The 13699-nt window shown below is 46.6% G+C and overlaps 1 protein-coding gene across 1 annotated transcript in view; it reads left to right on the top strand.

Moving 5' to 3' along the window:
• Positions 1-13699, top strand: part of PRKG1 (protein kinase, cGMP-dependent, type I) — a 408071-nt gene that overhangs the window by 378867 nt on the left and 15505 nt on the right. Inside the window, exons 10-11 of the mRNA XM_010007771.1 lie at positions 549-645; positions 12820-12959. Of these exons, the coding sequence (XP_010006073.1) occupies positions 549-645; positions 12820-12959 (237 nt within the window). The remainder of the gene's footprint in view (positions 1-548; positions 646-12819; positions 12960-13699) is intronic.

Genomic DNA, 13699 nt, shown 5'->3' with positions numbered 1-13699 from the left:
GTAGGGATGTTGCTGTGACACTGAAGTCACTCATTTCAGGCATTTGCACACCAGCCCACAGCTTATTGGATCTGATTTCCTAAAACCTGGCTGAGGTTTCTCTCCAGGGACCTTAATGATCTTGTCACCTCCAATAAGCATTTATAGACGCTCCTGCCAGCCCGTGGATAAGACGACCTCCTGTGAGAGACCTGATCTTCCAAAAATACCTAAAGGCACCCCGAAATAAAAGCACCTTAACCCACGAGAAGATCAATAGAACATGTCCAAATGTAGCTGGAGCTGGATTGCAGTACCAGGCATTGGCATGGTAGGCATGTGCTGGGTTGGTTGGCTTTGCTCTCTCAGCAACCCGCGCGCCGTCGGGAGCGCTGCTCAAACTGGAACTGGCCCAACCATGGGTGTGAACAAAAGCCAAGGGTGAGAGATAAGATGGAAAGGAAGCAGGTAAAGGCTGCCCCAGGCTCGTGCCACTCGGGTGGGGTTTTACGCACTGCCCATGTTTGCACCTCTAAGAGATTTCCGTTTTTTCGCATCAAAACCTCCAGATACGAAGCCGAAGCCGCTTTCTTCGCCAACCTGAAACTGTCGGATTTCAACATCATCGACACCCTGGGAGTCGGGGGCTTTGGACGAGTTGAGCTGGTAGGTGACCTTTGCTTCTGCTTTCAAGCTTGCATGGTACCCTGCTCCATAAGACTGTGCTCCGAGTCTTCATTTCTGATTGTTGTTACACCCAAATAACCAGAAGGAAATGATGTGATGAGATTCTAGGTTTTCCACTGGTTGAAAAAAACCCCTACATTATGTTTCTGTTAAGTAAAAATGTACAGATAAATTGTTTAAAATCATACAGGTTGGAAAAGACCTTTAAGATTGTTGAGCCCTTTGCTCAAAGAATGTATGTACTGGGTTGAGTGAGGAGCACGCATCATCCTGTGTTGATGGCAGTGGTTGCCTTTTGGAAAACAACCTGAAGAGTTGTGTGGCCATTGAGTGCTCAGATTGAAAGAGCAACTTAAAATCTTAGGTGGCCAAAGCTGGAGTGACAGTTCTCTAAGCATTGTCTTAATGTAGGTCTGGACGTAGATCTGCTTGGTCAGCACAAAAGCTGTTTATTCCATGTCTGAACTGTGACAAGACTCCACAGAAAACTACTGAATTTTTGCAGGCTTTTAGAGAAAGGACAAAATCTGAGCCTGCTTTTCCCTCTGGTTGGGTTTAGAGCCCTGCAGTCTTTATTAAAGCAAAACCTGAGGGGGAGATGGTGGAAGCAGCAGCCGTTTCATGACTCGTTCACCATTTCATGTAAATACAAGAACTTGTAATAAAGGGAGCTCCGTTTAAATCGTGGTGCTGGCCATGGAGGAGCTTCTGATACTAGACACCAAGAGAGTATGCTAGGAATTCCTGTAAGCTAAGGGCAGAAAAGTGAGCAGAGTCACTGCTGCCATCACAAAACATTGGGGCAAGCACTGCTTTGTAACCCTGCAGGAGCCAAATGCACCTGTAGTGCTGGGACCTGGAAAAGGAGCAAAATAAAGTGTTATTGGTGTCATCAACTGTTGTTTTGGAAGAGAATCACAAGAGCTCAGTCGTAGCCATCCTTGCCCTGCTCCTTCTGTAGGGATCTGCTGCTGAGGTTGCTTTAGAGCAGGAGTTCAATTCAGGTTGTGCTCAACCTCCCTTTTGGAGGCCCTTCCCCCTTTGTTGACAATAGCATGAAGCTCAGGAGATTTGTTTCCTAAATGAACATCAGCACTGGCTTCCCCACCAGGGGTGACCTGTAGTGAGGGACCCACCAGTTTGGGGCTTCTTTTGAAACTTGTGAAGGAGCTTTTGAGGTGGTTTTTTTTTCATTCTTCAGGCTGTTATGATGCATGCTGCCAAGCTTTGAAAACCTCCAGATGTTCCTGGGAAGATACATGAGTTTGTCTTCATGGGGAGTTGCTTGTGGGACTCTCAAAGATAAAGAGTTGAGTTTGGGCTGTTACTGATGTCTGTGGGCCACCTACCTCTGGCTACTCACGGAGTTCCTTTGGGAGCTTTACTATGTGGAACATCTTGAACTCTTGAAATCTTAGCAATGTGGCACACTTGGCCAGGTGTGAGGAAGAGCAAGGATGGACATGGCCTGTCACTTCAAGGTATCAGATCACAGTCAGGTAGAGGAATTTCATTCTTAGGAGATGGCCAAAGCCTCCAAGAAGCCTTGGGGGCAGCTGCACAGCCACAGAGCACAGAAACATTTTCATCACTTCATGGAGTCTTCTTCAGGGTTGGATTTAACACACTTCCCTATTCTCCTAAGCAGGGAAAAGCTGGTTAAGGTCCTTTCCTCTAGTTCTTAATTTAAACTGAATTGCACATAAAATGATAGAATATATTTTAAAGTTTAGCTTAACAATCCAGACCAAGTTTGTTACTTTTCTTTGCCACCAAGGGAAATTTGGTTATTAAACCAAGAAAATACTCTTTTTGTTAGAGCTGAGCCTAGAATTGCTGCCTCTTGCTTCTATCTTCTCCATGAAAAAATTGTTTTATCATTTAAGGTTAAAAAATGAAGGGATGCAAAATGTTTGGGAGGAATTGACTCTTTGCTGGCCTGTGCCACTGTACCCTGCTGGTGCACAGCAATGGTGGAATTTCTTCCTGGGAAACATTCACATTTTTTGTGTTTTTCAAGAGTAAAACTGGTCAGATAAATCAAGTTCATCACAAGGAGGAGGATTTTTATGGCTTGACCTCAGGTGCTGTGGGCGAGTCCCCCAGTGCATCTCCTTACCTTCCAGGAGGGCAGTGGGTGATGTCTGGTTGCAAACTGGAGTGTCTCAGGCTTCGTTGGGGTCTTGCTGGCCCGGAAGGAACAACTCTTCCTTTGGCCTGTGTTTGGCTTTTGGGTGAGACAGCCTGGAATGTGAAGAGTTTTCAGTCCTGTGAAGGTTGCACGTGGGAATATCTTGTTGGCCTGGTTTTCTGGGTAGTTTTATTTGTTGTACACCAGGAGATGTTCCCAGCAGGTTTGCATTGTTGTTGTACAAAGTTTAGTCTTTTTGATGGCCACCTGATGCCTCTTGCAACGTGGCTTGTCCTGGTGAATGCTGTTCTCCTCCTTCACCCCACCAACTTTTAGCCAGGCTTCTCTCAAGGAGAGAAACCAGCTGAGTAGTGGCTGTTTTAGACAGGGACCAGCTCTGCTGCTGGAGCAAGAACAAATCAAGGCTTTTGTTCACTTACAGCAGGACCTGTGTAATCCTCAGTATTTGAAAAGCAAACAGATGGGTTGGAGAGACCACAGTCTGGCCAGGGCTGGTGGTGCCACATTCCTAGGACAACCCTCCTGCATTTCAGAGGGGTGCCAAGTAGGGCCAAGCTTCTCCAGGACATGTCCTGCCCAGCTGGTTGAGGCCTCCCTTAGCAGGGAAGAAAGAAAACCCTAGGAATGACTTCTTGGTTTTTAATAGCACAGATTAACAGACACAGCCACTGCTTCTTGCAACTCAGCTTCTCAGCATGGTGTCACTTGAGCATCTTGGGTGTTGGGATCCAGGTGCTTCCATCCTACACTGGAACAGGGAGTGGCTGTGTCATCTCAGGTTCATTCCCACCCAGCACTGCTTTGCAGAGGACACTGATGTAGGTCAGGTGTCCTCAGGCCTCATAAATCATTTCTCTGAACTGTATTGCTCTTCTCCTTGTTATTTAATTTCCTTTGAATGGAAGTCCTGTGTTTCTAAGTCCTCTGCCTCAGGTCAGTTATTTTTGGATTTAGGTCAAGATTATTTTAGACAGCTCTGAAACAAATTTATTGGAGGATCTTGAACATACAGGGTTAGAACCATTATTGCTGGGAAGTCAGTTCAGGTGGGTGGTGGCTGAGCACAGGTAGGCTGGAAAAAAGGTCCATGCCTCAACACACACCTTCTTGTCATATTGATTTACATTACACAGTGCAAACAATCACCCAGAGATGGAAGAAGGAGAAGATTTTCTGTCACTCCTATGGCTACAAAATTACAAAAATAGCATCTTTTCTCAGCTTTCAGCCCTGACTTGGCAAAACATTCAATCATTTGTTTTAATGTTTAGCAGTTTTGTGGGTTTCTGTGACACTAAGAGCACATATTTCAACTTTGTGGTCATTAAGCCTCAGGCTGGAAGGGACTAAAGACATGGTCATTAGGCAGAGTCAGGTACACACAGCAACTTCTGACCACTTCTCTCTCATTTGTCTTTACAGAAGGTGATTCTTGGAAATTATTTTCCTAATATTTAGAATAATCAAATTGTTCTGGTTAGTAAAGACTTGAAGATTGTCAAGCCCAAGTATTAACCCAGCCCTGCCAAGGCCACCACTAACCCATGTCCCTCAGCACCACATCTACACAGCTTTGAAACCCCTCCAAGGATGAGGACTCCACCACTACCCTGGGCAGCCTGGGCCAGGGCCTGACAACCCTTTCCAGGAAGAAATTGTTCCCCAGTCTAAGCCACCTCTGATGGTTGTTGAGAGGCTTGAGGCTGTTTCCTCCTGTCCTATCATGTGTTAAAATCTTCCTCCTGTAGTTTGTAATAGGCTTGAGGTACCTGAAGACCTCTTCTCTTGATAAGAATTAATGTGCTGCTTTTGAGCTTTCCATCTAATTCCTGCTTTCTACACCTGTGATTGTTCTTGTTCCTCAGTCTCACCTCTTTGGAGCAATGCCCAAACCAGACACATTAGTCAAGCTGGACCTTCCTCTGCTCAGGTGGAGCCAGACAATGACAATCAGCCCTTTGCCACTACTGAACAGTGCCCCTTCTCTTTCAAGTCAATGCTTCAATTTGTAAAAATCAGTTTGGATTCCCTTGATCTTCTCAAAAACTTTCCCAGCCCCCTCTGGTTTGATGTTCATAGCTTCAAAGATAATGACATTCTTCTTATTTCATAATCCATTAATAAAAGTGGTTTATGGTGCCACATACTAACCAGACCCCCCTGAAGTCCTTTTGGCTTGATGGTGGTGACTAAAAGCTAAATTCCTTTACAATTAATAAAGACCTGGGCATAAAAACTAAGCCTTGGTTTCAGCCCCATTTTACTGGGCCCAGACAAGGTATTTTTACAATGGGCAGTATGGCATGCTCCTTTTTATTCATTTTTTAAAGAGAAATCTGGCCACAGATTATGAAGTGCAATCAAATTTGTTGTACCCTCCAGCCTGTTTTGTAAACAAAACCATTAGGGAAACAATTAGGTGGTGAGGGGAAAAAACTGCCATAATTGTCTTCCAATCAACTTGACAGATGCACAATCCAGATATTTATTAGTGGAAATTTTCTAATTGCAGAGTGGTACTTTTCTTCCAGCTCTTACAAAGCTTTTTATTAGAAAGAATTTCTGAAATACCATTTTATTGTCAATTATCAGGAATCTTTTTGGCCTGTTGGAAAGTTGGGCATTTTGGCCATCGGGGTGAGGGTGCTGAGATGGAAATGAGGGGTTTGAAGATCAGGTAGCCAATCCCACCTTAATCTGACAACAAAACTGTCTCTACAGACCTGACCAAAATGCTGGTTATAAACATTTGGCCCTTTTTTTCCTTCACTAGATGCAGGATGATATTTCAGTGATAACATTCGATGGGGCTGCACCACTGCAGAGCTGTTCTTTTCATTCTTCCTTTGTTTTTTAATCCCAGATGGAATTAAACACAGCTTTTGGAGATAGACACATTCTCTGGGCTTGTCTGTTCATAGCAAGGATGTTGTCAAGGCTTGGAAAGAGGAGGATCCATTTGGAGCCTGTCAGATGTTGTCAGAGGCTGGGTCAGGCTCTGAGCTGTCAAGCTGGGAGCTCGAGCTCCAGTTGGAGGCAGGAATGAGACATAAAAATAGGTGCTATAATGCAGACAAAGCCAAACTGAGCAGCAGGACCAGCTGATGGATGGGGTTGGAGAGTTTAGGTCCATTTGATATTTTCAAGAAACCACAGTAAGGAGTTTTTTCCATTTGGTTTAGCCTATTTTAGCTATATCACCCTTCTGCTGCCATCTACTTTTTATGGGCAGGATTTTATGCATGAAACAGTTTACATTCCTCACTGCTTTTTAGCCTTTTCCCTCAAGGCATTCTTGAAAAATAATATTTACCCCTGAGCTTTATAGGGAGACATAAATTTTAATACATTTCCCAGTGCCCTGGCTTATAAAAAACTTGGCTGTGCACTTTGTCAAGTGGTGAATATCAATTTTCAGAGCAGGGATCAAAACGGGGAATTGCAGGTTTTTAGCACAGCCCAGCATTTGATTAAGCAACTTGAGTTGTTCAATAGCTGAGGGTTTTGAAGGACTGTGCATTTTGGGTGTAATCATGGAGGTAATTTTGCAATTTGTTTTGCTGTCGAGTCCCAGGAGCTTGGTACAAGATTCAGGGCTTTGCCAACTGGGGGAATCCAGACTTTTTCCAAGAAAATAAGGTTACTGTCGTGGACAGTTTGCACCCTGCTGACCATTTGTAATTCATTCTTGATTCATCCTTTGAAATCTCCCCTTAAAATACTTAATTTTTGCTTATTATTTTTCTTTTCATCTTGGTTTTGGGGGTTTTATTCTTAGGTTTTTACTTCTTTTCCAGTCTAACCCTGTCCAGTCACACGCAACGTGCAGCTAAAACCAAAGTGAAAATGTGATGTTCATAGAATCCCAGACTGGTTTGGGTTGGAAGGGACTTTAAAGATGGGCAGGGAAGTCTCCCACCAGCCCAGGCTGCTCCAAGCCCCATCCAACCTGCCCTTCAACACTGCCAGGGATGGGGCAGCCACAGCTTCCCTGTTTCAGGGTCTCACCACCCTCATCGTGGTGAGATGTTGAGTGCAAGGTGGAAAGGATATGGTGAGAAACACCAGAAGAGAAGTTTGTTGCTTAAATATGCAACCCACAATTTTTGTTTAAGCCTTAGGTGAGGAGAGTGGCTCACTCTGGCCTTAAGGACATGGGGAAAATACCTTTGAAACCCTAATGGAGAGATCTGCAGTGCTGAGCACCTGATCAATGCAAGCATGATGTTCCCTTGCTCACCTTATCACAGAATCACAGAACTGTTTTGGTTGGAAAAGACCTTGAAGATCACCAAGTCCAACATTAACCTAGCTCTACCAAGTCCAGTGCTAACCCATGTCCCTCAGCACCACATCTGCATGGCTTTTAGACACCTCCAGGGATGGGGATTCCACCACCTCCCTGGGCAGCCTGGGCCACTGTTTAACTGACCTTTCAGTAAGAAATCATTACCAAAATCCAATCTAAACCTCCCCTGGCACAACTTGAGGCTTGTCCATTTCCTTTTGTCCCATCACTTGTTCCTTGGGAGCAGAGATCAACCCCCCTAGCTCCAACCTCCTCTCAGGCAGCTGCAGAGCCAGCAAGTCTCCCCTCACCTCCTTGTCTCCAGGCTGGACACCCCCAGCTCCCTCAGCTGCTCCCGCTCACATTTGTGCTCCAGCCCCTTCCCCAGCTCCACTGCCCTTCTCTGGACACGCTCCAGCCCCTCCGTGTCCTTCTTGTCCTGAGGGGCCCAGAACTGACCCCAGGATTTGAGGTGCAGCCTCAGCAGTGCCCAGCACAAGGGAACAATCACTTCCCTAATCCCAAGAAATGTGGGGAAGAAAGCAAGTTGTGAGGCAAAGAGGTTTATGGTGGGGAAGAAAATGTTTTGCTCTGGAAGAAGATCACAATATTCCCTGCTGGAAGCACTTTATGCTCTTTCACTGAGAGGGGGGAATCTCCCCTTTGTTGGTGCAGCAGTTGAGCTGCTGGGATTAGGAGAGCTCAGCTCCCCAGTGCTGTGCTCAGCAACAGCTGCTGCTATTTTTGTTGGGTCAAATGCATCTCACTGGGAACCAGTGGGGAAAATAAAAAGGAGGGGGGGAGCTGGGACATACCCAGCAAGCCAAAGCATTTGCACTTCAGAGCCCGAGTGGGTTGTTATTTAATGTGATATGAAGATGCTCACGTTTCATGAGAGCTCTGTTGTGGCTCCCTTGGAGCCAAAAAATACACATGGAGCAAAGAGCCCTTTGGAAAAGCAGCTTTCTCCTTCTCGAGGTGTTGCTGGGCCTGTGCAGGGGATTCGGCAGGAGATGTGAGCCCCAGGAACCTTGTCTGTGAGTTGTGGGGACAGGAGGTGAAGAAGAGCTTCTGCCTGGCTCCAGAGAGCTCCCTGTTCCTGCCTGTTGAGGAAGAAGCCATGTCTCCAGGGTCAACAAAATCTGGTATTCCTTGCCCAAACCCACTCCCTGTGTGTATCTCCATGTGGCTGGGAGCCTGCCTAGGTGCCCTGGAGATGAGCAGAAAAGGCTCCTGAGCAAGGTATTTGCAAGCACCATGTCCAGACCCTGTGAAAGGTCAAACACCTCCCTGGTATCAGCGAGGAAACGAGGGTTGTTCCTTGGCAAACACCATCCCAGATGGGACCTCCATGGAGCTGCCAACACAAAGACAGGATAAACTATCCATCTAAATCTGTGTTCAGCGTGCTCTTGGGTCTGTTGCTCTTCCATGGCTTCAAGGGTCTGCCTAGGCTACTGGAGTGGCAAATATTACCTCTAATAACTCCCTGAAGAATAAAAACCAACATGATTGTAGGGCTTGTTGGAAAACCCATGGCTGTGCAAGGCCTGTAACCTACCACATCTGTGGAATTCAGAAAACTGGGAGAGCAGTTTCTTTGCTGTCTTCTCCTAGATTAGGCAGGATTTTTAGGAATGCCCAGATGTGAGGGAGGGAAGAGCAGTTAGAACAGTGTATCCTCAGTGAGATGTGGCAAGGGTCAGGCACCTCACTCGTCTTCACATCCTTCTTTGGGGGAATGTTCCACATCCTGGGAAGTATTTGTTAAGGTTTACAGCTTCTCAAGGTCAGCTTGGATTGGAGCAGCTCAGCACTCCCTGGAGTTGAACAGAAATTGCTCACATTGCAGACTCTGTGTAACACACATATATGATTTATAGCAAATAGAGATGAAGAAGGAGGAAGGATAAGAAATATACAGATAAATCCACTGACTCTCTTTTTCCATCTTGGCCTGGGTTTTGTCTCATCAATATCTGTTTTCCCAGAAACACTGAAAAAGCACCAAGGTGTAAAACCCTATTTATTTCTACATGAATTACAGCTGTGTTAAAAAATAAAATGAAATAAAAATCAGGCCTCAAGCACCCTGTGTTTTCAGAAAGTGGCAGAAGTTTATACACCATAAAGCAAAGCAACACTTTTGGAGGAGTTCCAGCGTTTTTATCTAAGCACAGGATGCCCAGGAGCTGAGGTCTGTTGAAATGCAGACTTGGAGATGCAGGAGAGGTTGGATCTTGTCCTGCTTTCCATATCTCCTTCTCTTTATACATATGGAGGAAGATGGAGAAAGGGAAAGACCACGTGCTCAGTGTAGTTAAGTTTTATTTCTATTTTTTTCCTGCTTCTGGGCCTTCCAGCAGATACCCAGCTTTGATTTTGCTGTTGAACATGGACGTTTACAATGGCCACTGGACCTCCAAGAGAGGAGATGCTGGTGAAAGGGCAGTGACTGGGTAATATGGATAAGAGGAGGGATGAGAAATTCTTTCAACTTGTAAAAAACAAGGCTGAGAGAGATGAAGGTTGTTGGTTCCCCTGTGTCAACCCTCTTAGTGACTTGTCTGCTCTCAGAGAAGAGCAGCTGCTGCTTGATGCTCCACCAGGTCTCCACCAAATCAATAGTCTTGGAAGTAGAAGCTGCTGCTTCCAAGTGAGTGAAAGGTGATCTCGTGAGCTGTGGAGCAAGGATGGCCCCTTTGCAAACAGCCTGCCTTGGAAAACTGCACACTCTTCCCTTTTCTGAAGCATTCAGGAGATTTTTGTGGTGGGCTTCTGTGGGAGGCTGAACTTCCTGCCCAAGGTGCCACCTTCCTGAGCCAAGAGTCAAAGTCCTTGTGGCTTCTGTGGCCCCCTGGGCTATTTTACTCATTGCAGTTGGGGAACGGGGTGTTCTCAGCAGCCCATTCTCATCTTCTCACCATTATTCCCTTTTTTCCGTTTTTTTAGTATGAAGTCCAGGTGACTCCTGGATATATTTTTTTCTACTTTGGAAATGAAATTTGGATTAGACCTGGGTCTTTTTCTGTTAACTATCATGAGCTTAATCTGACAAAATTACTGTTTGTAAGAATAATAGAAATTACCTGGAGCTCCCCAGCTTTATGTCATAAAAACTGTTCTCACAGCTACAGAAGCACCAAAGCAAGGGGGTGGCTTGGGCATGGTGAAGAAGGAGAAGACTGCAGGATCCATTGTCCAGGTGGACAACCAGGTGATCCCAAACACCAGCCTCAGCTTTTGTACCTCAGCAGCTTCGTGTGATGCACCAACATGATGAATGCAAATTAACCCTCTGGCAAATCCTCTGCCTTCTGACACGTGACAGGAGCAGGGATGGAAAATGGATCTAAAATCTCCTGTGGCATCAGGTCAAACTCTGGCATTTGCTAATTGTAGCAGCCTGATTGTTCTATATTTAAACATTTGGGGCAGTGATAATGTTATCAAATACCAAATAAAACCACTGCCTTCTCCTCCCTCATAGTCATTTTCTTCCTGGACCTGTTTTGAAGCTGTGTGAGTACAGATAGAAAAGCAGGTTTCTTCTCCAAACTCTGTATCATGTGCCCAGGCAGCCCTGAAAAAGCAATACTTTCCCTGAATACTTACCCTGAAAAAGCTACTTTCTTGGTTCCAGTGGTCATTGTTATATCTCTGTGAGCAGCCTGAACTAAGAAAACACTCTGAAAAGAAAACTAATCCGATCTGCAACATCTCACAGGGATTTGCAGAGACCTGTGTTTGAAATGAGTTGTGTGGCAGCTGGTTGCACTTGTCCATCTCCAGATGGACAGCTCTGATGGGAAACCATGTGGTCTGGGTGGCCATCAGAAGCAGGAGGTATGAGTTCTCCAGCAGTAGATGCTCAGTCATCCCAAGCCTTCATTGATTTTCTTCTTCTTTTGGCAAGTTTCAGTAAGTTCTACTCAGCCCAGGTTTTACTTCAGTGTCTTCATTCCCTGGGTGTCACCTCACTTCTCTCCCTGCTCCCCTGGTTCCCTTTAGATTGAATAATGCCAAATAATTTACCTCAAGGGGTTGAATTAAAGTCCATAAAGGCTAATAATGATGAGTCTGGCTCTGTCACAGTAGAGAAGTGCCTTTGGAAAAGGGAAAGTTTCAGGTGGGCTTGGAAATGCTGCGGCTGCGGGAAAGGTAAGGAAATCTGGGGAGTGAAACCCCAAGTGGTTTGCAGACAGATAGAGAAATAAATTCATGATCTATCCATAGCAAAGAACTTTGGATGAAAACTTTTCCATAGATGGGTGGGCTCTCATCAGTTAGGGTTTATTTCTGACTAACTGGCAGTCCCTTTGCCAGCTGAGATTCAGCCTTTTGGGTTTGAGTTCCTTAAGCTTTCTGTGCCTTTGTGGACATTTGAGGACCAGCTGGATTTCTGGCAAAGGGATGCTGAGGGTGTCATCCCAGTTTCCCCTGAAGGAGGCCTGCAAGAGAGCTGGGGAGGGACTTTTTACAAGAGCAGGGAGAGACAGGACAAGGGTTGACGGTTTTAAAGTGGAAGAGGGGAAATTTAAGTTAGACATGAGGAGGAAATTCTCTGCTGTGAGGGTGGTGAGACCCTGGCCCAGGTTGCCCAGGGAAGCTGTGGCTGCCCCATCCCTGGCAGTGTTGAAGGGCAGGTTGGATGGGGCTTGGAGCAGCCTGGGCTGGTGGGACGTGTCCCTGCCCATGCAGGGGTTGGACTGGATGATCTCTGAGGTCCCTTCCAACTCAAACCAGTCTGGGATTCTGGGATTCTGCAATCACATGAACAAAGAACGTGCAGAGGACACCGTTGAAGGTTGGGAAAAGTGTGGAAGGTGCCACATGTCACCAAGAAAATATTTAAATAAGAACTATATTAAATATACAGTGTTTGCATGAGTGTTGTCTCCTAACAGGCAGGGTTTCTGATGGGGCCTGTTGACAGAGAAGCTTCTCATCTGCTGGCTGAAGCTAAATTCCTACAAGCAAACCAAAAATAGAAGTTTCCACATGGCACCTCTCACGATAAAGAGGGAGAAGCATTTAACTGGCAGCACCATTGTGAGCAGCTGCTGGGGGAGTTCAGCAAACTGAGAGGCCTGGGAGGTCAGTGACCAGGTTTCTGGTTCAGTGCCTAGGAGGGGACAGCCAGATGGAGAGGATGGCAGCATTCCAGCTGTCTCTGGGATGGGGACCAGTCCCTCAGAACGGGCTGGGGATGCCTCAGGGTTCAGAAGTTACCAGGGCAACACTGGGGAGCAAGCAAACAACTCCCTTCCACGTCACCTCGGGAAGTCAGGCCAAACATGGGTTGCAGAGGCTGAAGGTTAAAAGTGAAGACGTGACCAAGCAGTGGTGCTGAAAAGCCAGCTCTGCTCATCATCTCCAAATATCCAGGGGTTGTGTTTCCCTGCCAGGGCCGGCGCGTTTGCTACTGGCAGTAGAAGGAGGCTTTGAGAAAGTGGTGCATGAGTTAGCAACACCTTCTGATCTCAGAGTGGGGTTTTCCCATTTCTAGAAAATGGCTTTTCCACTGAGCAATAGGCCAAGTGGTGGGAAATCTGGTTCCTGTCCAAGTGGAACTGATGACCAGAGACATGAGAGGAACTGTATGAAGGGAGGGTGGTGGGCTTAGGGGGTCCTGACGCATTCAGACCACCACAGCTTGGTGGTGGGCTGTGCCCTGCTTCTAACCCCAGGTGTTTTCCCTGCTCTGCCCAAGGTCCAGCTGAAGAGTGAGGAGTCCAAGACGTTTGCCATGAAGATCCTGAAGAAGCGCCACATCGTGGACACCAGGCAGCAGGAGCACATCCGCTCCGAGAAGCAGATCATGCAGAGCGCGCACTCCGACTTCATCGTCAGGTACTACCCCCAGGGCTGGCAGGGCAGCCCAGCCCAGCCCAGCATGCCATGACACCACGTGGGGATAAACCACAGAAAAAACATGCTTTGACTCCAGCTTCCCTGCAAAAAAAACACAGATACAGTGCAAGGAATAAGGTCTTCTCCAGGCCGACTTGAGATTGCTCTGCTCTAGGAGAACATCTGCCCAAGCCTAAACTAAGCTTATAGATAATGTCTCTCCTAAGCCCAACCTAAACCCATGGAGAATCTCTGCCCAAGCCCAACCTCAACTAATGGAGAACCTCCACGCAAGCCCAAACTCAACTCACGTCTCAGCAGCTTCACTTTTCTCCCCAGGCTGTGCTCCCAGGGCTTTGTGGCTCCACAGCCCGGGCAGAGCTGACTGGTGCTCCATGAGCAGTGCATGTCATGGCATCAACCCTGCTCAGGCTTAATGTTCCACCTTTTTTTCTGGATTTCTGCATTTTCTTTCCCACGAAGGGAAGCTGGAAGGCAGGGTTTAACCTTTTGAGGTCATGTGAGGAAATAGTTGCACCCAGGGCTTCTCTCTTGGGTGTGTTAGAGAAATCCAGTTCCCCATCCCTTGACTCATCATGGACAGGAACCAGTGCCCCTCCCCAGAACCTGAGCAGGTTGTTATGCAGTGAATAACATCAGTTGCCAGGCAGTTCTGCTGGTTTCAACCCTAACAGTGAAGTTCTCCAACTCTTCAAGGATGGTGAGTATCCATCAGCAGG

The sequence above is a fragment of the Chaetura pelagica genome, unplaced genomic scaffold (assembly GCF_000747805.2).
Source record: "Chaetura pelagica isolate M959 unplaced genomic scaffold, ChaPel_1.0 scaffold251, whole genome shotgun sequence".
Taxonomy (NCBI): domain Eukaryota; kingdom Metazoa; phylum Chordata; class Aves; order Apodiformes; family Apodidae; genus Chaetura; species Chaetura pelagica.
Note: the sequence above shows the minus strand (reverse complement) of the source record. Positions and strands in the feature narration are given on the sequence as shown.